The sequence below is a fragment of the Papio anubis genome, chromosome X (assembly GCF_008728515.1).
Source record: "Papio anubis isolate 15944 chromosome X, Panubis1.0, whole genome shotgun sequence".
NCBI lineage: Eukaryota > Metazoa > Chordata > Mammalia > Primates > Cercopithecidae > Papio > Papio anubis.
The window spans coordinates 80,926,122-80,952,984 of NC_044996.1; the positions used below are offsets into that span (position 1 = coordinate 80,926,122).

Consider the following 26,863-nt stretch of genomic DNA (forward strand, 5'->3'; position numbering starts at 1 on the left):
GTAGATTCTGGATATTAGACTTTTGTCAGATGGGTAGATTGTAAAAATTTTCTCCCATTCTGTAGGTTGCCTGTTCACTCTGATGATAGTTTCTTTTGCTGTGCAGAAGCTCTTTTGTTTAATTAGATCCCATTTGTCAATTTTGGCTTTTGTTGGAATTGCTTTTGGTGTTTTAGTCATGAAGTCTTTGCCCATGCCTATGTCCTGAATGGTATTGCCTAGGTTTTCTTTTAGGGTTTTTATGGTTTGGGTTTTACACTTAAGTCTTTAGTCCATTTTGAGTTAATGTTTATATAAAGTGTAAGGAAGGGGTCCAGTTTCTTTTTTCTGCATATCAGCCATACTATTTTTCGTAGCAACAGTATCATTTTAAATTCCCATCTACAGTGCACAAGGGTTGCAATTTCTTCACATCCTTATCAGCATTTGTTATCTTCTATTTTTTAACAGTAGATATCATTATGAGTGTTAGGTTCACCTTTGTTTTTTGAATGATATTTTTTCCAGGTGCAGAATTTGAACCAGACAGCTTTTTTTGAGTATTTTAAATATTTCACTCCACTGTATTCTCATTCTGTTGTTTCTGTTGAGAAATATGGTGCCATTCTTATGTTTGTTCTTTATATAGCGTTTCTTCTTTTCTGGATCAGTTTTGGATTTTTTATCATTGGTTTTGAGCAACTTGATGTTATGTTTTTAAGTAATTTTATTTATGTTTCTCATGCTTTTGGATGTCTAGGAGCATAATTTTCATTATGTTTGAAAAGTTTCAGTATTTCTTTAATTTTTGTTTCTGCTTTCCCCCAAGTACTCTAATTAACTATATATTATACTGCCTGAAGTTGTGCCACAGTTTACTTACACTCTTTTCATTTAAAACATAATTTGTTGTTTTTGTTTCATTTTGGACTGTTTTGTATTGCTATGACTTTTAAGTTCATTAATCTTTCTTCTGCAATGTCTAATCATCTGTTAATCTCATCCCATATACTTTTCATTTCAGACTTTGTAGTTTTTATCTCTATAAATTTGATTTGGTTTATTTTTATATCTTCCAAGTCTCTAGTTAAATTTTCAAGCATATGAAATATAGTTATACTTACTCTTTTAACATCTTTCTTTGCTAATTCTAATATCTATGTCACTTCTAGATTAGTTTCTGTCTATTATCTCCCCATTATTGATTGTTTTTGCCTGTCTCTGTCTTTCACTGGGTGCCAACTATTTTACATCTTTGGCTGCTGGATATTTTTGTAATACTATAAATCTTGTTGAGCTTTATCATGGGAAACAGGCAACTTATTTGGAAACGATTTGATCCCGCTCTTCATGTGAACTTCTGACTCTTGCTTAGTATGAAATATTTGCTTCTTTGTTTTGTAATTTTGGATATGTTAATTTATGTTCAGTGAGTGTTAAGCTTTTAGAATCCTATTCAACCTGGATTGAGAGCATGGCCCTACAGAGAAACTTTTTATTGACATCAGCCAGCTGTAGAAGAGTTACCACTTTTTTCGTTACTTTTATTTTACTTTATCAGGTTGGAGGTTTTTGGACCACATGAGTAATGTAAATTTGAACTCCATATCTACATGAAGGCAGAGCCCATTAAAAAATTCTCCAGACCAAAAACTTACCCACACAAACATTTATTTTTATTTATTATTATTATTATTATTATTATTATTATTATTATTATTATTATTTTGCCTCACTCAGAACTTAGCTAGAAGACAAACTTCCTATACCATTAGATAAAAGAAAAAAACTCAGGAAACTTACCACCTCCATATGGTTCACTTCTCCGAGTTTTGTTGCCTCACTACAATCTTTCTGTTTTTGTTTACTTTTAAGAGTCCTCATGTTGTTGCTTTTTATATCTTGTTCAGGGTTCTTAGTTGTAATTAGTAGAAGGTATAGGCTATAGTTATCCTGCTTCATCTGTGCTGGAACTAACTCTGATAGTAAATTTTTAAAGGAGAAATTAAAATTTGGGATGCCTATGTTGTTTCACAAAATTACCTTTGAAAATGTATTAGTGCAATGAAATAAATATAAAAGGCATAGGTGCTTAGACACCACACCAAAAACACAAGCAAAAAAGAACAATTCGGTAAAATTAAGTCTCATTAAATTTAAATTTTTTTGCTTCAAAGGAAACCATCAAGAAAATGAAGACACAATCCATAGGATCCTCCCAACAGAATGGGAGAACATATTTGCAAATCATGTATCTGTTAAGTGTCTATTACCCATAATATAAAAAAGAACTCTTACTATTCAGTAAGAACACAAACAACCCAATTGAAAATGGGCAAAAGAGGCAAAGGAGCTCAACAGACATTTCCCCAAATAATTTGTACCAGTGGCCAATAAGTACACAAAAAGATACTCAACATCATTAGTTATCAGGGAATGCAAATTAAAAGCACAATGAGAAACCGCTTTACATCCACTAGTATGGCCCTCCGACTTGTTTGTATTTCAGAATTGTTTTGGCTCTTCTGAATCTCTTAACATTTTCATATTTTGGAATCAGCTTGTTGATTTCTGCAAAGAAGACAGCTGGGAATTTAATAGGGATTTTATTTAATCTGCAGATCAATTTGGGGATTATTGCTATCTTAATAAAATTAAGTTTTCAAATCCAGGAACACTTATTCATTGTGTTGTAGTTTTCAGTAAGTTAGTTTTGTTCTTCTTTTGTTAAATTTATTGCTTCTTTATGCTTTTATAAATGGAATTATTTTCTTGACTTTTGGATTGTTCATTGCTAGTATATTGAAATGCCATTAATTGAAAAAATACTGATGTTATCTCCTACAATCTTCCTGTACTTGTTCTTTTAGCTTTAATAGTTTTTTTAATGGATTCCTTAGGATTTTATGTATACAAGATCATATTTTCCAGTCAGATGCGGTGGTTCACACTTGTAATCCCAGTACTTTGGGAGGCCGAGGCGGGTGGATCACTTGGGGTCAGGAGTTTGAGACCAACCCTGCCAATATGGTGAAACCCCATCTCTATTAAAAATACAAAATTAACCAGGCATGGTGGCACATGCCTATAATCCCAGCTACTCGGGAGACTGAGACAGGAGAATCACTTGAATCCAGAAGGGAGAGGTTGCAGTGAGCCAAGATTGTGCCATTGCACTCCAGCCTGGGCAACAAGAGGGAAACTCCGTCTCAAAAAAAAAAAAAAAAGTCCTATTTTTTGTAAATAAAGATAGTTTTACTTCTTGCTTTACAATCTGCATGCCTTTTGTCTCTTTTTCTTTTCTAATTTTTCTAGCAAGAACATTCATTACTATGTTAAATAGAATTGGCAAGAGCAGTGTCTTTTCCTAATCTTAGAAAGAGAGCTTTCAGTATTTTGCCATTAAGTATGGTGTTAGCTGTGGGTTTAGTATAGATGCCTTTTGTCAGGTTGAGGAAGCTCCCTTCATTCCTAGTTTTTCGAGAATTGTACAACCACTTTGAAAAACAGATTGACGTTACTTGATAAAATAGAATTTGATCATACTGGATCACCCAGCAACTTCACTCCTAGGTGTATACTTTAGAGAAGCGCTAGCATTTGTGTGCAAGGAAAAGTATACAGAATGCTGATTCCAGGATTGTTCATAATAGCAATTGCTTTGGGAACAGCTTAAACGTCCAAAGTAGAATGTGCAAATAAATTGTGATTTATTCATATAACAGAATACTATACAATAGTTGTTCTTAAACTTTAGCTTGTGTAAGTATTACCTAGAATGTCTGTTAAACACAGTTTGCTCATTTATTACCTTACTAAACAGATAATAGAATTCATGTTGAATTGGAAACTTTCCATAACGCAAATCAGTAATAATTATTTTACACATTTTCCTACACACACGCACACACAATTTGCTAGGCAATACTCCCAGCGTTTCTCATTTAGTAGGTTTTGGATGGGGCTTGCATTTCTAACAAGTTCCCAGATGGTGCTGATTCAGGGACCACCCTTTGAGAACCACGCTATATAGTAATGAAAACAAATAAGTTTCACGTATCAACATGGATGAATCTGAAAAAACATGATTTGAATGAAAGAAGTCACAGAAGAACTTAGATACTTTATGATTCTGTTTAAGTGAAGTTCAAATGTAGGCATATCTAAATAATTGTGTTGGCTAGCTTGAGCTGTTATAACAAAATACTATAAACTGTGTGGCTTAAACAACAGAAGTTTATATCTCACAATTCTAGGGACTGAGATGTCCAAGATCAAAATACCAGCCTTTTCGGTTCCTGCTGAGGGCCTTCTTCTTGATTTGAAGATGGCCACATTCTTTCTATATCTTCACTTGGCAGAGAGAGAGAGAGAGAGAGAGAGAGAGAGAGAGAGATGAGATGAGAGAAATCATCTGTCATCTCTCTCATGCCTTTTCTTATAAGGGCACTTATCCCATTCATGAGGGCTCAACCCTCATGACCAAATTACCTCCCAAAGCCCCCACCTCAAAATACTATCACATTGGGGTTTAGAGATTCAATATACGAATTTTAGAAAGACACAAACATTCAGTCCATAGCAACTATATATTGTGTATATATAAAGAAAAGCAAGGAAATCACTGCACAAAATTCAGGGTGGTGTTTACCTCTGTGAAGTGAGGAGGATGCATATGGGTAAGGATACATTTGAGGCTTCTTATGTGGCAATAATCTGTTTCCTAACCTTGGTAGTGAGGACACGTGTGTTTGTTTTATTATTATTCTGTAAACTTTACATATACATTACACATACATACTTTTTATATACTCGTGTGTGTATGTGTGTGTGTGTATGATACACTTCACACTAGAAATGAATACATTATCTTTAGAGCTTGCAAAATATTCAGATAGTGTAGTAATGCCTGCCATGATAGAGCTTCAAGGAGGCAGCATATTATAATGGAAAGATTATGTCCTTTAGAGTCAGAGAGATCTGATTTCAAATTTCTGCTCTACTACTTACCAATTGTGTGACCATGGGTAAGTTACTTAACTTTATTTGGGCCTGCAAGACAAGATTCAAAATACTTATCTTGTATGTTTGTTGTACCTGGAGCCTGTTTCTCAGTAACTGATGATAAGAAACAAAATTAGCAAACAAAAATCTGAGGAAGGGAGCCGGGCATGGTAGTTCGTGCCTATAATCCCAGCACAATGGGAAGCTGAGACAGGAGGATTGCTTGAGCCCAGGAGTTCAAGACCAGCCTGGGCAATAAAGTGAGACCCTGTTTGTACCACTGCACTCCAGCCTGGGAGACAGAGTGAGACTCTGTCTCAGAAAAATAAAAAAACCAGCTAGGCCTCGTAGCTCACGCCTGTAATCCCAACACTTTGGGAGGCTGAGGCAGGTGCATCACTTGAGGTCAGGAGTTCGAGACCAGTCTGGCCAATATGGTGAAACCCCATCTCTACTAAAAATACAAAAACTAGCCAGATGTGTTAGAGGGCGCCTGTAATCCCAGCTACTCGGGAGACTGAGGCAGGAGAATTGCTTGAACCTGGGAGGTGGAGGTTGCAGTGAGCCAAGATTGTGCCATTACACTCCAGCCTGGGCAATAGAGTGAGACTCCATCATAAACAAACAAACAAACAAACAAACAAATAAACCTATGAAGAATGAAAAATAATGGTGAGAAAAGTTACAGAGAAGACAAGGATTTTGATAGTAGGGAGAAAGCTGATGGATTTAGCAATCTTCATGACTTCTGAAAGTGTATTTTAAGAGACAATAAGGATGGACAATATACAGTGCAAGTGTTTATAGAAGTGAAGACCCGATGATAATAGAAGCAAAATGCCCATTATCTGGAGTTGTTTGGTAATGAAATCAGTGAAAATCGTATCTGGAATTCTTTGGTTTAAAAAAAAAAAAAAAAACCAGAATGTTAAACTTGTGTGAGAATAGCAGACTCAAGGAAAACAGATGTTGCCAAGATCTGGAAGACCTCTATGTCTCTGAAGATAAAAGGGAATTGAACCCAATACATACTTCAACAAACCTGTAGGAAAGATGGTGATGCAATAAATCAAAATTGACAACTTCAGTTTATTCTTTGTACTAGTGTCACCTATATTTGCAAGCCCTTTTAATATCAGTGTTTACTTTCTCCAACTTTCTATTTTTAAGGCATCTCACACATGAATACCTGTAATTATGTGCAGAGCATGGAGCTAATGAGTACAGTGTTCATGTAGAGGTTAATTGGCTTTGTAGAGAGAAAAGTTCTGTTCTGTGGGCCTAGACTGTACTTTTAGTCTTAGAAAGTTGTTTAAAGATGTACCCTGTAAGGTAAAAGTGGAACCGGGAAGATCACAGATGGCTTAGGGCCAACTAACAATGATTTAGAAACATCATTCATAGTACGTTGTTATTAATGGTAAACACGACAGGCATATCTTATAGAAAAGACAATACGTTTTCTATTTTATTCTACCATTGTTTGTAAAGGACCTTAGTTGTTAAAATCTCAAAAGAAAATAAAATTAGCTGGTTTGTGGTTTTGCTTACAAAGAATATGGCCTGAGATTTGTACAGTTTAAGTGTTAATCTTGTCATTAAATGTTTGTCACTCATTGGAAATATTTACATGTTCTTTTCCATATATTATTTCATTTAGATTGAATAAAATATTGGGAAATATCCTCAGGGATAGAAAGAATGCTATTATATAATCTTTTGTAATTTTGATTTCCTTTGATTATGAGTTATCCCAAGAGGGTTGAATAAAGCAGGCAATTACTTGAAAATTGTCTTTTACATTCCACAATTTTAATATCATTGTGATTTCCTTGTTTAAAATAGGAACATTTAAATTCTACTGGGCTTTTCCTAAAAATGAAAATCCTCTTGAAAGGCGAAACATCTAATGAAGAACTCCTTGAAGGTATGATCTCTATATGTGAAGAGCACACCATTTTGAAACATCACTACAATTTGTTAAATATGAGATCTTTTGTAGTATACTAACAATAGGTGTAATTTGATGGTGGCTGAGAAGGAAAATGATCACCCAGGAAAGGGAAAATATTGTCACCCAGGAAAAAAGAGAGAAAGAAGAAAAAATAGTAGCAAATTTAAAAGTTTTTTTTTTTTTTAAAAGCTGAATAAAAGCAATCAGTTTTCTTTTAGTCCAGCAGAGAACTGTAGCTACCTAGCCCTTCTGAAGTTGTCTACCACCATGAAGAAAGATTACTTCTTAATGGGAAAAGCCTTTGTAATTCTGTGATTTTTATAATTACTTGTTTATAAACATTGCTATTTATTTTTCGTAACTCTCCAAGGACCAGAATGTATGCTGCACAAGAGTGGGTCATTGGGCAAGTCACTTAACTTTGCTTTGTTTCTTCATTTAGCAAAAGAGGTGTTATTATAAATCTACCTCATCATGTTGTTTTGAGAATCTTATGAGAAAATGTGTATAAAGCATTTAACACCATACCTGGTGCATAGTGTGTAATATATGTTACCTATTACTGTAGTTATTATTATTACTGTTATTACTACTATATGGATGCATTACATGAAGCAAAACTATGCATACTAGCCCTTAACATTTCAATTTTGTTTAGTCATAAAAGCTATTTATTCTAATTCTTTTAATGTTGTACATGCTTTTTAGTAATCTTTAGAGGCTGCATTATTTGTACTATACAAAATTGTATGTTAGTATAGTTACTGATAATCCAAAAAATAATAACAATTTGTTATAGTTAGAACTATAATTCAATTTGGCAGTAGCCCTAAATTTAGTACTACTGAATCTTTCATTGGCCTCTAGAATTTTAGCCAATCACTTAAGAGACCTCAGAAGCTCAAATGTATTGGGGATTCTGCATCTCTAGGCAACAGTATCACCTCAGCATACACAGGTTGAAAAATGTTAGAAACCAGGAAGACAACTCTACTTTTTTGCATTGGGGGAATAAACAAACCAACTAACCAACTGAAAGAATACACTTACTCAAACTAAGACAACACAGGAAGACCAGAGAGATTATTGGAGTCACCAAGTTGAAGTAGATTAGTTTGAGATGATAATTCCTCATGACAGTGTTTATCCAAATGTAGGTAAGAAGCAGAGTTTAAAATGAAATTGTTCTTTATTCACAGATTGTTTTTACTTAACTCAATCTAGATACTCCTGAAGTTGTAATGTCAGTCATTGTTTGATTACAGATTAGGAGGCTAACCCAAATCCAAGTTTTTTTTGTATTTAAAAATACTAGATTTTTACTTTGTTGCATTGAAAGAATATATGAAACTTGCATTTTTATATTCTGTTTGTTGCTTTGCTGGTGAAAATACTTTACTCTTAAACTGGTCAGCCTAACTGCTGGCATTATTTCACTGATACTTTTTGTAGTAGAAAGATTGACATTTAAAAATAAACATTTTTCATCATGAAAAGATAGCACATAATAATTTAAGACATTTTTGGAAAACACTAAAAGTTCTCATGGTCCTACCATCCACTAAAAGCTCCTTGACAGCAGGAATTTTTGTTGTGTTTTATCCACTGCTGGGTTCTCAGCACAAAGCACAATGCCTGGTGCAGATAATATGCTCATTAAATATTTGTCAAATAAATAGAATCTAAACACAATCACTTTTAGAAATTTGATCACTTATTTCCAGTATTTTTTCTCTTAGTTTATTTTGCTTTTATTACAGAATTGTAACTGTATAGTACATAAAACTTTGCTTTCTAATTTTTCACTTACTGATCTTATACATTTTTCATATCAGTGTATATTTATTTTTTCCATGTTATTTCATACTCAACAATTTTAATGGTTGCACAATAGTTTATTGCTACCCTGTAATAGATATACAGTGTATACTTCTTTTCTATTATTATCATAATCTACACTGCTTTTAATATTTTTGTTCATAAATTTTCCCCATATTTATTCCAGGTGACTTTTCAGAAGCACAATTTCTCTAAGGGAATAATAATAGCAGCTGCCATTTATTAAATGCTTACTAAGTGCTGGGTTCTTTGCTATATAATTTCCATACATTACCTCAGTTAATCCTCTCAACAACCCTGAGAAATTGGTGGTATATTCTCCATTTTACAGGTGACAAAACTAAGAGCTTAACTTGCCTATGGCTATACAAGTAGCAAGTGGTTTCAAATTTAGATCTGTTTGACTTCAGATAGCAAACTCTCTACCCCAGTGTTCTTAGCATATAGTATTGCCAAGTTGCTTTTCGAAAGGATTGCACCAGATTACTTTGCTATCTGTGCAAGAGTGCCTGTATCATGACACTCTCCAGCACTGGATGTTAATACTTTAAAAGAAGATTTTGATAAATTGTTAGGCAAAACATGGTATATGGCAAACATTTAGTAAGTAGATTTTGAATAGAGGACAATTACTGAAAATAGCTAAGCTTCCTCAAAAATGAAACTGATAATAATTATTTCATTTTTTCATCTTGTTAGCTGTCATGGAAATACTACATCTTGACATGCCCTTAGACTTCTGTCTGAACATTGCTAAACTGCTGATGGATCATGAAAGGTACAGAATTGATTTCCCTTTCTCTAAAGACTGACAGGTTTTGGCTAGGCACCGGTGGCTCACACCTAGAATCCCAGCACTTGGAGAGGCTGAGGCGGGAGGATCCCTTGAGCCCAGGAGCTTGAGACCAACCTTGGCAACATAGCAAGACCCCATCTCTACAAAATATTTTTTAAAAAATTAGCCGGCATGGTGGCATGTGCCTGTAGTCATAGCTACTTGGGAGGCTGAGGTGGGAGGATCACTTGAGCCCAGCAGTTCAAGGTTGCAGTGAACTATGATCGTGCCACTGCATTCCAGCATGGGCAACAGAGCAGGACTCTCTCAAAAATAATTTTTAAAATTTAGTCCCTCCTTCATGCTAGCCACGTATCAAATCCAAATAGCCACATGTAGCTAATGGCTGCCCTATTGGACATTACAGATTTAAAATATTTCTATTATCACAGGGAAGTTCTATTGGGCAGCACTGGTTTAGACCCTCTATTTCTTTTAGTACAGACAACATTCAAAATAGCTCTTTTCTGGCAGCTACATCATGTGGTTAATTTCCTGGACTCTTGAAACTATATCTTTACAATGTCAGTTGCTCTTAATGCCTCATATCCTCGACTTTTATGGTTAAGTACCCATTAACCATGCTTTACAAACTATTAAATTTCAGCCTGATTGCTACAGCCTATTTTTTCAGTTGTTCTGATCTTTGTGAATTTCAATTTTATCATGCAATGTATTAACTATTCCTCCCAGTCTGTGTCATCTTCAAATTTGGTATTGCCACCTGTCTTCATCTAATTCAGGGGTCTGCAAACTTTTCTTACAGGGTAAGATATAAGTATAAACTTTGGGCTTGTGGGCCACACAGTCTCTGGCACAACTAGTCAACTCTGCCGTCGTAGTGCAAAAGTAGCCATAGACTAATCATAAACAAATGTGTGTGGCTTTATTCCAGTAAAACTTTATTCATAAAAACAAGCAGAGCAGCTGGACTGCAAGCCATAGTTTTCTAACTCCAGATAGTTTGATAAACAGGGCAAAACTGAGGCCAGAACCTTCGTGGCAGCATGGATTAATCTCCAGGTTAACATCAATCCATTAATCGATACTTTTTAGTGTACAATCGTTGAACCTGTTATAAATCCACCTAATTATACAGCCAGATGACCTAATTTCTTTCATCTTGTTCACAAAATTTCATGGAACTTAATTTTTATTTTTTAAAGTTTTGGTTGGTTTTAACCTTCCTCCTTCCAAAAAGAATTTGAAACTTCTTCTATTCAAAGCTCTGAAAATTGAAATAGAAAATCAAAACCCTGAAAAGGAGGAAGCAAACATGCAAAACACAATGGCTAGTATAGTTGCCGTGGTAAAGCATTCAATTTAATAGTAAACTTTCTTGCAGCCAGGGAAAGGGGGCTATGTGATATTTTATACATTTTTCATTATTAAATAACAAAAGCTAACATTTACTCATACTTGCTTTGTACCAGGCACTATTCTAAATTCTTTACATTATAAATTATGAAATACCTCTAAGGTAATTTGATTAACTCAATTTTGCAGGTGAGAAAAATGAGGGTTAGATAGAAAAAGTAATTTGCCCACAATTGCATAGCTAGGAAGGAGCAGAGCGGAATTTAAACATGTTTGCAGAGCTCACACTTTTTACTACTGTAGTAGAAGGAATACATTCAATACTACGTTCCAAAGCAATTAATCACTAGAAAAAGTTTACAAAGTGGTGGACTATGGGCTGGGTGTGGCGAGAGATGTGTTGCATATAGTTGAATTATTTGCCAACATTTAACATTCAGGAAATTTCATATAAAAATTTGGTTTTTTTATATATATATATATATATATATATGGTTTTCTGATTTCTCTTGCAAAAGTTGAAAAATCTGGAAACAGTTGGCCAGTATTTCCACTAAGCAACGATCAGTTGGAGCTAAGTAGCGGTTGCCACCTTCATACATAGGGCGTGTGTTCTCCAGTTTGTCACAGTCCCCAGAATTCCTTATTTTTTCCCATATGTTGTACATCAAGTTGTCATTTATCTTTTTTTGTATGTTATTATTATAGCAGATATAAGAGGAAAATAAAATATGGCACCCACATCTCTATCCAAAGTAGAATGAAAGCTAGACTGAGAAGATGTTGCAAGAAAATGGAAAGAATAAATTCCTTTCTGATAGAAGTAAAAAAGATTCTGTGTTTAATATGCAAAGTGTGTTTGCATCAATGAATACAACCTAAGAGCCCATTATAAAGCAAAATATAGTACAAACTACAACCAGTACCTAGAAAATCTGTGTAATGAAAAATAATTCAAAAAGAGGACTGAAATTTCAACTGGGTTTATTTTGGAAAGTGAATAAAATAAGCAATCCTGTTGTAAAATGCAGTTATGTAGTTATATATTAAAGGAAAAGATTGCCCAGGCATTAGCTCTTTTACAGATGACAGCTTTACAAAAAAGTGTCTACTGAGTCACACAATGTATTCTTAAGTTTCAAATCCAAATCTAACCAGAAATGCTGTTGTTTGGCACATTGAAGATACAGCTGAGAATTTATTGGACAAGTTACTCAAAAAGGGTAATTTATTTTTGGTGTTTTCTGTTCGTAGACATAAATAATAGTGCCCAGTAAAGCATATTTATTTGTGGTGTCAGTGAGAATTTTGATATGATAGAACTTTTGAACATAGTGCCTGTGTCTTAAGTTTAATGTAGACTGGTCAAAATAACTTAAGTATGACTACAGAAGCTATTTCTGCAATGGTTAACATAAGACTTGATATGATACTTAAATCCAAGGTGGCAGTGTTTTTAAACATAAAAACTTCAGTGTATTAATTGTATTAATTCACCAGGAAACACTGTCCTAAAAAGATAAAAAATGAAGCATGTATATAGTAACAATATATGTATACCAGATATTCTTATGTGGCCTCAACCGAGATTATTGCTTTTTTTGGATGGTTTGGATGCACAATACAGTAGTTGCATCTGCTTCTTGTAGATTTGGGGGCTTAGTTGTATGTGGTGTTGTCACAGGTTGGGTTGCCCTGGAAGCAAATTTTGAGAGGGAGGTTAACGTGAAGATAATTTATTAAAGTGTTATTTCAGGATCAACACCTGTGAGGGGAAGGGGCTGCAGCTGGACTAATGGGAGAAGTTGGCCTAGGTATAGTCAGAAGGCCTCAGCCTTACTTATTGGGAGCTCTGAAGCTGGGATGGTCCCACCGAATTGTCCTCAGCTAAGGTCAGATGGCCGGTCCTTATAGCCGAATGTTGACTAGTCTCTGTATGCCAGTTACCCTGGGAAAGGAGAATGATGTTGGGTGTGGCAGCTTTTTTCAGCCTAGCAAATTCCTAAAGAACAACTGGGGAATAAATACTTCAGTTCTGAAGGGGAGTTTTGGGGATGTAGTGCAGCATTTATGTCAGGTGCTGAAGATATATTTTTTGAACTGTTGAAAGAATTCAACTTGTGCATGTCATCCAAGAAAAAATCCCTGACTCAGTTCAATGATTGACCTTTTTGGTGAATATGATAATCCATATAAACACTCTGAATCTTTCTCTGCAAAAGTGCTCATAAGTAGTTAGTTACACAGATGTAAAATTTAATTCATGTGGTCTTAGTGAAGTCATTTTTTGGGGAAATGCTTTTGGCAAGGAATAATCTGGCTTACTTTTCTGTGCCGAAATTGGTGTCCAGAGATGGAAGTGATTGCTTAAACTACGTATTCACAACTGTAGGTTTAAAGAGTGAATTCCAAAAAGGAAGTTTTCTGATTTCCAACATTATGGTAATGAAAAATATTGCCTATTTTGTCTTTTTCAATTAATTTTACTAATGTCAATAAAGAACTACAAATTGAAGAAATTGAACTGCATTGTAGTGTGGTACTGAATCCTAATTAGACAACTTTGGAATATCAGTATGTAGTAGACATTTGCTGCTTTTGGCCATCCATCATTTTATTCATTCCACTTTCCTCTTGATACAGTACCCAAATTTCCACTTAAGTATCTGCTTCTCCCTATCAGCCCATGTGGACATTGACATATTGGTGTAGAAGAAAGGATTTTAGCTTTCTATTTACAAGTCAACAAAGTAATCAATTTCAAAGGAAAATTTGATAAATTATTTATGTTTTTAGATTTCAAATTTAAAATATAGCTTCTCTTTTCCTACCTGTTCATACTATGTGTTAATGTGCTTATACCATCGTTCAGTTAATGATTCAGTTTAATTACATATCTGGCAGTGGATTTTTTTGCAGTCTGCTTCACTCATTTATGTTACATATTTGGCTTCTGTAGACAGTGTAGGAAGTTGCATTATATAATGGACAATGCTTTTAGTAATTGTATAGCAAGAGCATAAGTATATTTTACACAGTAAAGTTTTTTTTTTTTTTGCAATGAAAGCTAAGCATGCAGAACATTAACTGTTAGAAAGTGAATTAAGTGGCCAGGCGCGGTGGCTCATGCCTGTAATTTCAGCACTTTGGGAGGCCGAGGCAGGTGGATCGCCTGAGATCAGGAGTTCAAGACCAGCCTGGTCAACATGGCAAAACCCCGTCTCTACTAAAAATACAAAAATTAGCTAGGTGTGGTGGCAAACGCCTGTAATCCCAGATACTTAGGAGGCTGAGGCATGAGAATCACTTGAATCCAGGAGATAGAGGTTGCAGTGAGCCGAGATCGTGCCACTGTACTCCAGCCAGGATGACAGAGCGAGACTCCATCTAAAAAAAAAAAAAAAAAAAAAAAGAAGGTGAATGAAGTTCTGTAATGGACTAAGCTAATGTAGTTCAGACCTAGTTTTCCGATGATCCACCTTGATGCAAGGATAAAATTTTGAATATATAGAATAGATGGAAATACTATGTCTCTTAAGCGATTTTTTTTTAATTTCACCTTTTACAGTCAAGCTTCATTAGAAGACAGAGAGCAGACAATTCCAGGTTATATACTTATTAGGTCCTAGTAATATCTGGTACTATTTAAGGGAAAAGCATATGCTTTGGATTCTAGAAAAGCAGGTGAATGGCTTGATACTGTTATTGAGTCGTTTTTCTGAATTTGTTAGATTATCAAACTCTCTGACATTAACATTTAAGTAAGCTTGCAAAAGATAAGATTAATTTGCTATGTCTTTCTCAGTGAATCCTTGTTGCTTTATGTTAGTGCTTCTCAAACTTTAATGTGTATATGATCGGCTGGATCAGCTGAAGATCTTGTTAAGGTGCAGATTCTGATTTGGTGGGTCTGGAATGGGGCCTGATCTGCAGTTCTAACAAGCTCGCAGGTGATGTCAATGCTGTTGGTCTGTGGCCCATTCTTGGAGTAGTATGGTTTGGGAATCCACTGCCTCCTAAAAAAAAAAAAAAAAAAAAAAAATCAGAACTTCTCCTGTCCCCAGTCTTCATCACCCCTCCAGTTATTCATAATTCCTGAAAGAGTCCTTTAATTTATAAGTCTCATCTACAAATTATCTTAGTCCTAGATGTAAATTTATTTGATCCAGGGGTCCTGAACACTTTTATGGCAACTAAGTTACTGTTACTCCTAACCTTGGACTTTAATCCTTTTTTAAAATTTTGTATCTATTAAAAAAAATTCTACAAACATACTATGACTCTAATGAAAATTTTAAAACAAAAAAGATCACATCTAACATTATTATCCTAACAATCTACTTTTAGTTTTTTCTTTCCTTTAACTCCTTATCAGTATTGGTGCATAATTTTTCCTAGTTATAATTTTAGCATTTGCCATTTATGTTGTTATTGGTGAAAGGCGTCAGCCCCCTGCCTTTTTTTGATGCTGATTAGGTAAGCTTAATCAGTTACTGTTTATTCCAGTGACAAGAATACTAAATCAAATAAACAAAGGGATTTTGAATTGCAATTAGACTACCAAGATAGAATCAGAAACCTAGAGATAGTGATCTGGGAAAGTCAATGCACCAAATAAAAATACAGAACAAGAATGTAGGAGATCAGATTGACATTTCCAAACTAAAATGAAGAAGAGAGGAGAGCAGCAGCAGGCTTGTGAAGTCAAGATCAGAATCCTTGGAAGTCAGATAAGAGATACAGGGAAGCAATTTGTTCAGGCTCATCAAGTAAAAATAAAGAAGAGAAAGCCTTGCATCCTAACTATTATATTCCCAGCCTTCATGTTGCATAAAGCCTGATATTGTTTTATTAATATAATAGGTTTTGAACACACTGTTGAATGTTATAATAAAATATTTCAGAGATATCTAGATTCTACACATTAAATGAGTTCCTGAAAAGTTCTGTTCAGAGAAAATTTGATATGGTATTATTTTTCCATAAACTTACACTATACAAATAAAATGATTTACCTCCAAAAAATGTTTGACTCTAAGATATAATAAAATTATACTTAGGAATGTAGCTGAATTTTATGATTATATGTTTAAATGAAATACATTCTTATGGTAATGTAATAATAAGTACTTGAGGTGGGTTGCAGAAATGGCATGCTAGCTGAGTGAGATAATATCCTGACAATACAGAAAAAGAGATAGGTACAATATTGAAGACCTCATACTCAATAATAATTCCTTTCTGGGATAGATCTAAAAGGTTATCAGCCACTGAGAAATAAAAGCAAACATCAACTGACCCTTGGGATTTTAATTAATCATGTTCATTCAGATATTCCCATGTAACAGCCACTATCTGAGCTCAGTATTGGTAATTGTTATCACCCTAGATCTTTTCTCTTCTCCTGTTTCAGGTTGAGTATCGCTGTAATGTACTTTGTAGGACATTCTTTTTTTGTTTTTGTTGTAATGAGCATTACTTATGAGTTTATTTTTAGGAATCATAGTTCCAGTCTGTAGGAAATGAAGGTGGTACAGAATACACACCCAGTTCCTGAATCTTCAGTATAGATAAGTTTTGTTGAGATAGATAAGTCTGTGGCTTTTTTCCCTAGCGGGATTGGTTTTAGGGTATTTGAGATGGGAAAAGAAGTTTTTTGTTTTTTTTTAATTACTTCAACTTTTATTTTAGATACAAGGGATACATATGCAGGCTTCTTACATGGGTATATTGTACCCTAGTAGTGAGCATAGTACCCAATAGGTAGTTTTTCAACCCACATGCTCTCCACCTTTCCCCCCTCTACTAGTCCAATGTCTATTATTCCCATGTTTATGTCCATGTGTGCTCAATGTTTAGCTCCCATTTATAAGTGAGAACATGGAGTGTTTGATTTTCTGTTCCTGTTTCAATTTGCTTAGGATTATGGCCTCCAGCTCCATCCATGTTGCTGCAAAGGACATGATTTCATTCTTTTTATGGCCACATAGTATTCCATGGTATATATGTACTACATCTTCTTTATCCAATCCACCATTGATGGACAGCTATGTAGATTCCATGTCTTTGCTATTGTGAATAGCACAGTGATGAACATATGAGTGTATGTGGGGTTTTTGTGTATAATCTATTTTCCTTTGGGTATATACCCAGTAATGGGATTGCTGGGTCTAATGGTAGCTCTGTTTAAAATCCTTTGAGGAATCTCCAAACTGCTTTCCACAGTGGCTGAACTAATTTACATTTCCATTAATAGTGTATAAGTGTTCCCTTTTCTTGCAGCTTTTCCAGCATCTGTTGTTTATTGACTTTTTAATAATAGCCATTCTGACTGGTATGAGATAGTATCTCATTGTGGTTTTGATTTGCATTTTTCTTGTGATTAGTGCTGATGAGCATTTTTTCATATGTTTGCTGGCAGCTTGTATATCTTCTTTTGAGAAGTGTCTGTTCATGTCCTTTGCCCATTTTTTAATGGGGCTATTTGTTTTTTGCTTGTTGATTTTTAAAAAAATCACCTTTCTGACAAGCTTGTTGATTTTTTTAAAGTTCCTTATAGATTCTGGGATATTATACCTTTGTTGGATGCATAGTTTGTGAATATTTTAATATTCTTTTGATAGTTTTTTCCTGCTGTGCAGAAGCTCTTTAGTGTAATTAAGTCTCAATTGTCAATTTTTGGTTTTGTTGCAATTGCTTTTGGGGACTTAACCAAAAATTATTTGCCAAGGCTAATGTCAAGAAGGGTATTTCCTAGGTTTGTAAAGGTTGATTGCTCTTGGAGAAAGAGTTCAATTTTCCTTACCTCATTGTGTGCATTGACATTCATTTTATCAACAAAATTTGTGCCTAGTGCAACATGTTGTCTGGGGTCTGGTTGTAGATACAAGAAATGTAAGAAACATACATTTCTCTAGTGAATTTATAGCCTACTATAATAAATTAAGCATATATATGCTTGATCAGTTGAGTAACAATAAAATTCAGAATATGAGAAATGTATGGTATAGACAAAAATAGTATATGAATTTAGAGAGAGTGAAAGATCACTGTTAGCTCTATTAGTCAGAGAATGCTTGATGGGGGTTGGGGCCTTAGAAATGGATAAGATTTGCATAGGTGAAGGAGTAGGAATTACTAGCAGGAAGATCAGAGTGAGCACAAGGCAGGTGTGGGGACAATAATTTAGTCCAATAAAGTATTTAGTATCGTTTATGCAAAGGGTACCATGTGGAAAACATAGGCACCACTTGCAGAGAATTTACAAGTCTCACTGGAAAGAGGGTATATGTAAAGATAACAATATAAGACAGCACATGGCAAATGGGGATAACTGACAAATTGGTGTAGGAATTCAGAAGAGGCCTAGATCATCATGGACTAGGAACATCAGAAAGTCTTATTTGAAGGTGAGGCTTGAGCTGGGCTTTGATGGTGGGGTAGGATTTAGAATAGCAGAAAGGAAGAGTTAGGGCATCTGTGGTAGGGGCTATAACATATGTATATATGGGGACAATATGGTCTATTTAGAATATGATGACTAATGAATCCGAGAGGATTTAGCATAAGTTTTATACAAGGAGTATGAGGAAATATAAAGTTAGAGAAGTAAATTGGAATCATTTATTAAAATCCTTAATTATTACGTTAAAGGACTGTATGATATAGGCAAATGGGGATCCACTGAAGTTTTCCAAACAGGATAGTGATATGCTAATAGCAATAATATACAAGAATTTGAGAGATAGGGAGATTAACTGAGTTGTTGCAAGTAGCGCAAATATGAAGTAATGAGAGCCTGAAACTAGGTTGATAGTAGTGGAAATTCATTCTTTCACGTTTGAATTCCTACAATGTACCAGTCATTTTGTTGCTAGACATTGAAGATGCAGAGATTAAATAATATGCATGTCCCTGGTGGTCTCAAGGATGTCACTACTTAATGGGGAAGATAAGCTCATAATTATGAAACAAATACAATCACAGAGTATTTTTATATCATCAAAGTAGGGGAGGTTAGAGGATAATTTATGAAGACAAAAGTATTCTACCTCTTGCCTACCTATTTGGCATTAGAATTAATACAGTTGTGACTGACTTGCCAGCCGCACACTATCCTTAGGACCTATCTTTTTTTTAAAACATTTCCTAGTAAAGCCATAAACCATACAAATTAGCACTTGTCATAAACCATACAAGTAAGGAATCTTTCTCTCAGATTCCAGAATAGGAAATGGAAAGAAGTGATGGAAGTGAAAGACATTATGATGGAAGAATCAAGAAGATTTGTAACTGGGTATAGGGGGTGGGGAACAGGGAGGCAGAAGTGGATAGATCGATGGCAACAGACACAAGATGATGCAGTGTCCTGGAGGAGCTGGTACAAATAGTATAGAATGTATGTATAGAATGTACTTGAACAGTAAAGAATGAAGATTGAGAAAAAGAATAATGATTTTGAATACTGGACTCAGTAGTAACTTCAAACATCTTTACAATAGCTATCATTCACTGAATGCTTACTTTGTACCAGACACTATTCTAAGAGCTTTTAATTTAATATATGATTTAACCTTCCACAAATACTCTGTAAGGTAGGTAGTATTAGCATCTTCCACATTATACAGATGGGGAGTATATTAATCCATTCTCACATTGCCATAAAGAAATTCTTGAGGCTGGGTAATTTATAAAGAAAAGAGGCTTAAATGGCTTACGGTTCCATGGGCTGTATAGGAAGTGTTGCTGCATCCGTTTCTGGGGAGACCTCAGGGAGCTTTTACTCATGGCAGAGGGCAAAGCAAAAGCAGGCATCTTACATGGCAGGAACGAGAGAGAGAGAGAGAGAGAGAGAACACACTTTGAAATGACCAGATCTCGTGAGAACTCCATCATGAGAATAGCACCAAAGGGATGGTGCTACACCATTCATGAAGGATCCACCTCCATGATTCAATCACTTCCCACTAGGCCCAACCTCCAACACTGGAGACTACAGTTGAACGTGAGATTTGAGTGGGAACACATGTCCAAACCATATCAGGGAAGTTAAGAAAATTGACCAAGGTCACAGAGCTAGTAAGTAGTGGAGCAAGGATCCAAACCCAGGCTGGCAAGTTTCAGAACCTGTACTCTTAATTGCAATACAATACATACGGCCTATCTAAAGCAAATGTAGAACAGACAGAAGAAATGCAAGAGATAAAGGAGATGTTAGGAATTAGAGATAGCTGTAGTGGATCACCTACCTGTTTGGAATATTTTGGCAGTAAATTGGAAAGAAAGGATAAAAATGGTAGAGGGGAGAAATGGGAAAATCCAACCCCACTAACACCAGTATAGGGGAGATTGTGCATGTCCAAGGCAGAGGAAAAGAATCTTGTATGAAGGGAGGTATCCAGAGGGCTAAAGAGAGGGTGTAATTGAGAAAGTTCAAGCTCCTAATATACAATGGAAGTAGTATACTGATAGGGAGAGAGCACTAGCTCTAGGATCAGTAGGCCTGGTTTCAAATCTTAGCAATTCTCTTTACTAGCTGGCAGGTTGCTTGTACCTCACTTGCCACATCTGCAGTTTTCTTATATGTAACATGAGATATGATATTATAACACTTTCTAGGGTTGTTGTCAGATTACATGAGATCATGTACATAAAACATGTAGAAGTTATAATCTATGATAGGTATTCACTAATTATTAACTTTTTTGATTATTATTTGTTGAGAGGCAGTATTGTGTAGTGGTCATGAGTATGCTGCTTAGATTTGAATCCTTGTTCCACCATTAACCAGCTGTATGACTTTAGGTAAGTGTTTAACTTCTTTGTGCCTCAGTTTCCTCATTTTAAAAATGGAGATATCAAAGTACCTACTGCATAAGGTTGCTGTGAGGACTAAACATATTAATATTTGCAAAGTGTTAGAATTGTGCCTGATGCATAATAAGCACTATGTAAAGTTTGCTACTATTGTGATTTGGGGAGCCCTTCATACGTAGTGGACAATAAACCTTGTCTGTTATGTGTATTGCAAATATTTTTCCCATTCTGTCTTTTACCCTACAGAGGTCTTAAAATTTGGTGAGGATGCTGAGTGAAAAAAAAAAAAAAAAGCCAATCTCAAAAGGTGACATTATGTTAATCTATGTAACATTCTTGAAACAACAAAATTATAGAGATGGACAACAGATTAATGGTTGCCAGGAATTAGGGATGGTGGGGAGAAGGAGAGAAGTAGATGTGACTGTAACAGGGTAGCATGAGGGATGTCTTTGTGGTGATAAGACAGTTCTTGTTTGCCACGGTAGTTGCATGAATCTTCATGTGTGACAAAATGACATAGAACTATATGCAGGCAAACATCTCAGAGATGTGCATTTGGTTCCAGAACACTGCAATAAAGCAAATATTGCAATGAAGTGAGTCATACAATTTTTTTTATTTCTCAGTGCATATAAAAGTTAGGTTACTATATATTGTAGTCTATTAAGTATGCAATAGCATAATGTCTTAAAAACCAAATGTGCATACTTTAATTTTAAAATACGTTATTGCTAAAAAAAAATCATCTGAACCTTCAGCGAGTTGTAATCTTTGTGCTAATGAAGGGTCTTGTCTCGATGTTGTTGGCTGCAGACTGATCAGGATGATGGTTGCTGAAGTTGGGGTGGCTATGGCAATTGCTTAAAATAAGTCAGCAGTGAAGTTTACCACATTGATTGAGTCTTCCTTTAATCAACTATTTCTGTGCAGCATGCTGTGCTGTTTGTTAGCATTTCACCCACAGTAGAACTTCTTTTAAAATTGGAGTCAATTCTCTCAAACCCTGCCACTGCTTTATCAACTAAATATTATAATATTCTAAATCCTTTGTTGTCATTTCAACAATGTACACGGCATCTTCACCAGGAGTAGATTCTATCTCAAGAAACCACTTTCTTTGCTCATCCATAAGAAGCAACTTCTCATCCATTCAAGTCTTATCATGAGATTGCAGCAATTCAATCGTATCTTCAGGCCCCAGTTCTAATTCTAGTTCTCTTGCTATTTCCACCACATCTGCAGTTACTTCCTCCACTGAAGTCTTGAACCCCTCCAAGTCATCCTTGAGGGTTGGAGTCAACTTCTTCCAAACTCCTGTTAAATGTTGACATTTTGACCTTCTTCCATGAATCACAAATGTTTTTAATGGCATCTAGAATGGTGAATACTTTCCAGAATGTTTTCAATGTACTTTGCCCAGATCTGTGAGAGGAATAACTATCTATGGCAGCTATAGCCTTGCAAAATGTATTTCTTAAATAACAAGACTTGAAAGTCTAAATTACTCCTTGATTCATGGATGTTGTATTAACAGGCATGAAAACAACATTAATCTCTCTCTGTGTCTCCCTTAGAACTCTTGGGTGACCAGATACATTGTCAATGAGCAGTAATCTTTTCTTCTGAGCAGTGGTTCTCAACAGTGGGTTTAAACTCGCGCGGTGGCTCAAGCCTGTAATCCCAGCACTTTGGGAGGCCGAGACGGGCGGATCACGAGGTCAGGAGATCGAGACCATCCTGGCGAACACGGTGAAACCCCGTCTCTACTAAAAAAAATACAAAAAACTAGCCGGGCGAGGCGGCGAGCGCCTGTAGTCCCAGCTACTCGGGAGGCTGAGGCAGGAGAATGGCGTAAACTCGGGGGGCGGAGCTTGCAGTGAGCTGAGATCCGGCCACTGCACTCCAGCCCGGGCGACAGAGCCAGACTCCGTCTCAAAAAAAAAAAAAATAAAAAAATAAAAATAAAAATAAAAAAAAATAAACTATTCAGTGAGCCATGCTGTTAGCAGATGTGCTATCATCCAGGCTTTGTTGTCCCATTTATAGAGCACAAGCAGAGAAGATTTAGCATAATTCTTAAGGGCCCTGGGATTTTTGGAATGGTAAATAAGCATTGGCTTCAACTTAAAGCCACCAGCTGCATTAGTCTCTAACAAGAGAGTGAGTCTGACCTTTCAAGCTTTGAAGCCAGGTATTGACTTCTCTCTAGCTATGAAAGTTCTAGATGGCATCTTCTTCCAATATAAGAATGTTTCATCTACATTGAAAATTTATTGTTTAGTGTAGCCACCTTCATCAGTGATCTTAGATCGTCTGGATAACTTGCCGCAGCTTCTTCATCAGAACTTGCTGCTTCGCATTGCACTTTTATGTTATGGAGACAGCTTCTTTCCTTAAACCACAAGAACCAGCCTCTGGTAGCTTCAAATTTTGCTTCTGAAGCTTCCTCACCTCTCTAAGACTTCATAGAATAAAGAGAGTTAGGGTGTCGCTCTGGATTAGGCTTTGGCTCGAGAACATGTTGTGGCTGGGTTTGATCTTCTATCCAGACCACTAAAACTTTGTCCATATTAGCAATAAGACTGTTTTGCTTTCTTATAATTTTTGTGTTCACTGGAGTAGCACTTTTAATTGCCTTCAAGAACTTTTTGTTTGCAGTCGCAATTTGGCTATTTGGCACAAGAGGCCTAGCTTTCGGCCTAGCTTGGCTTTCAACATGCCTTCCTCACTAAGCTTAATCATCCCTGGTTTTGATTTAAAATGAGAGATGTGTGAATCTTCCTTTTACTTGAACACTTAGAGGCCATTGTAGGGTTATTAATCGGCCTAGTTTCAGTATTGCTGTGTCTCAGGGAATAGGGGTGCCCAAGGAAAGGGAGAGAGATGGGGAATAACTAGTCAATGAAGCAGTTAGAACACACACATTTGGACTTAGTTCATGGTACCCCAAAACAATTACAATGTTAACATCAAAGATCACTGTTTACAGTTATAATAATAATGAAAAAATTTGAAATATTGCAAGAATTACTTAAATGTGACACAGAGACACAAAGAGAGTGCATGCTGCTAGAAAAATGGTACCTGTAGACTTGCTTGGTTCAGGGTTGCCACACATCTTCAATTTGTAGAACAAACAAACAGAACAGTATCTGGTGGCACATGCTTAGAGTTCTAACTACTCGGGAGGCTGAGACTACTCAGGAGACTTGAGCCAGGAAATCAAGACCACAGTGAGCTATGATCACAGCACTTCACTCCAGCCTGGGTGACAGAGTGAGACCCTGTCTCAAAAACAAACAAAAAACTAGTAACTGTAAAGTACAATAAAGAGAAGTGCAATAAAATGAAGTATGCCTGTTCACACATCGTACCAATGCTGTTTCCTACTTCGATATTGTTCTATAGTTATATAAGATTTAACTATAGGAGGAAATTGGGTGAGGGTACATGGGACCTCCTTATATATATATATTATTTTTTGCAATTTCCTGTGGATCTATAGTTATTTCAAAGTAAAAGTTAACAAAGTTTTGATGAAATTAAATTTGTCAGCCTTCTTTTTTTATACTTGTGGATTTTTTGTCATGCCTAGAAAGGCCTTTTGTAAACCAAGATGATCAAAGATATCTCAAGCAACAATCTATTAGGAAATGAGGATGAGGATGATGATGATGATGATGATAAACAGATCCAATGCATGGTGACAAACATTTTAAAGGCTTTTATTGTTTGTTTTCTACATTTACTTTCTTTCCTCATGGGTCACTTTGTTCATTTTGATGCTTCTCTTTAAGGTTATTCATTTTCTTCAAATGTGTAGTTTCTTCAGATGATCTTGATTCTCTTCATGTTTTTAAAAGAAAAGATCTACTACCAATAGTTTGTGGTTTGATCCTTTGACATCCCTTGGAATAACTCCCCACATGAGTGTTCTGGCTAGCTGCGGGTGTCTCCACTCTGTCATGTAGATAGGTGGGATTTCTTTGGGTCTTTGGGTTATCTATTGTTGTGTAGCAAACAACCCTAAGATTTAGCCGTTTGAATCACTAGTTTATTATTATCTCATGGTGCTGTGGGTTGATTGGGCTTAACTTAGGTGGTTGTTGCCTGGAGTCTTATATGGTTGCAGTCAGATAGTGGCTGGTGTTAGAGGCATCTAAATTTTAGATTCTAAAGCCTTGGCTGGGCTGAACACTCTATGTTTTCTTCACTCATGTGTCTGTTGTCTAGGCTGGAAGTCACTGGTATGGCGGGATGCTACCCAGGCATCTCTGTCTCTTTCTTCATGTGTCTAGGTTAGAATTCCTCCCAGTGTTACATCCTCAGGGTAGTTGGACTTCTTACTGATAATTAGCTTCATCCAAAGTTCCAAGAGACCAGGTAGATACTGCAAGGCTTCTTATGTCTAATTAGAAGTCATGCACTGTTAAAAGCAAGTCACAGAGCCAGTCTAGATTCAAGGGGAGAGGACTACACAAGGGCATGAATACTAGGAAACATAATTTATTGGGAGTATATCTTTAGAGACTAGCTATTACAGTGGGCTAGAGACACTAGCCCCCATCTCCATATTGATATGCAAAGTAGGAAATTAGTTCTCGTGCTATATAAGGATTTTCACTACTGTGCTGATTGATTTTCCTCTTTACCCCTTTTCTCATATCTACAGTCTTCCTGTCCCTTATACTCAAGCTGGGAGGTTCCCATAACTGATCCCTTACATGATTTAGAAGGTTTGACAGCAGAGCCTGGGGTCAAACATCAATGGCCTCTACACCTTGCGTGCACAACAGAGAATTGGAATAGTTTCTGCAGTTCCTCTATGACCATCACAAATTTTTCCTGTCCCCTACTAATTAATTTCTAATTTTGTGGGGTTTCCTAGGCTGTTTTTTTTTTGTTTTTTTGTTTTTTTGTTTTTTGGCGGGGTGGGAACCTAGCTATTTCTTCAATGTCCTCCTTTTTGGTTTCTGTTGGGTTTCAGGATTCTCACCTCTTGATTTTTCCATCAGTCTGATGGCTTTTAATTATAGAAATTCTTTAAAGTTTCTGACCAAAGACAATATATTTTCCTGCTCTCTGGCTCTACTATATATTTATTCTTACATTCATTCTATTTTTTTGAGGTAAATAAGTGGACTCAATCTGCTGTTTTAAACTGAAGGTTAGATAGATGGAATAAAATCTAGCATTCAGTAGCATGATAGGGTGACTGTAGTTAGTAATAATTTACTGTATATTTAAAACAACTAAAAGTGAAATTGGGACATTCACGACAAAAAGAAATGATAAATGCTTGAGGTGATGGGTATCCCAATTACCCTGAATTGATCATTACACATTGTATGCTTGTGTCAAACTATTGCATGTACCCCATAAATGTGTACATACTATGTACTTATAAAAATGTACATATTATTTACTTATAATAAGAAGAAATAAAAATAAAAGGTAAATCTAAAACTTCTTCAGAAATAAATAAATAAATAAATATTCAGTATTCATCCAGTATAGAATAATTTTAAAATGTGGACTTCAGAGTCAGATTACATGTTTTCAAGTTCTTGTTCCTCCACTTTGCAGATGCTTAACCTTATGCAAATTATTTAAACTATATATGCTTCAGTTTACTATTAAGGAATAGTACTTACCTTTGGGGTTTTCTGAAGATTAAATAAGGAATGTAAAATTCCTGGCATATGATAAGCATTCAACACTTTAGCTGTTACCATTTCTGGAAAAGCATTAGAACTAATATAATAAACATAATATTTCATTCCAAGTTGAGCTGTATGTCTATGGAATAGAATTCAAATCCATCATTTTACATAAGGTTAGTATTCCTGGACATGATCATGCTGCATTTAGCTTCTTTAGCGGTTTTATCAGCACTTGTGAGCTATGTCTAAGAGTAAATTGCAAGACAGTTTTACTAACACTGAGCCCATTTACAGGCATTAAAGTGATGATTGCTAAAACGCCATTTAACATGAGCAGTGAGTATATGTCAGTAAGAGGTGACATGTGGTATATTGGAACGAGTCCTTGCTACTAACTAAATGACCATGGGACCTCAGACAAGTCATTTAGCTTCTCAGGGCCAGTGACAAGCA

The 26,863-nt window shown here is 35.7% G+C and overlaps 1 protein-coding gene across 1 annotated transcript in view; it reads left to right on the forward strand.

Moving 5' to 3' along the window:
• The window catches only part of TEX11 (testis expressed 11), a 329,846-nt gene that overhangs the window by 153,513 nt on the left and 149,470 nt on the right, over nucleotides 1-26,863 (forward strand). Inside the window, exons 11-12 of the mRNA XM_031660592.1 lie at nucleotides 6,829-6,910; nucleotides 9,476-9,554. Coding sequence (XP_031516452.1) covers nucleotides 6,829-6,910; nucleotides 9,476-9,554 — 161 coding nt within the window. The remainder of the gene's footprint in view (nucleotides 1-6,828; nucleotides 6,911-9,475; nucleotides 9,555-26,863) is intronic.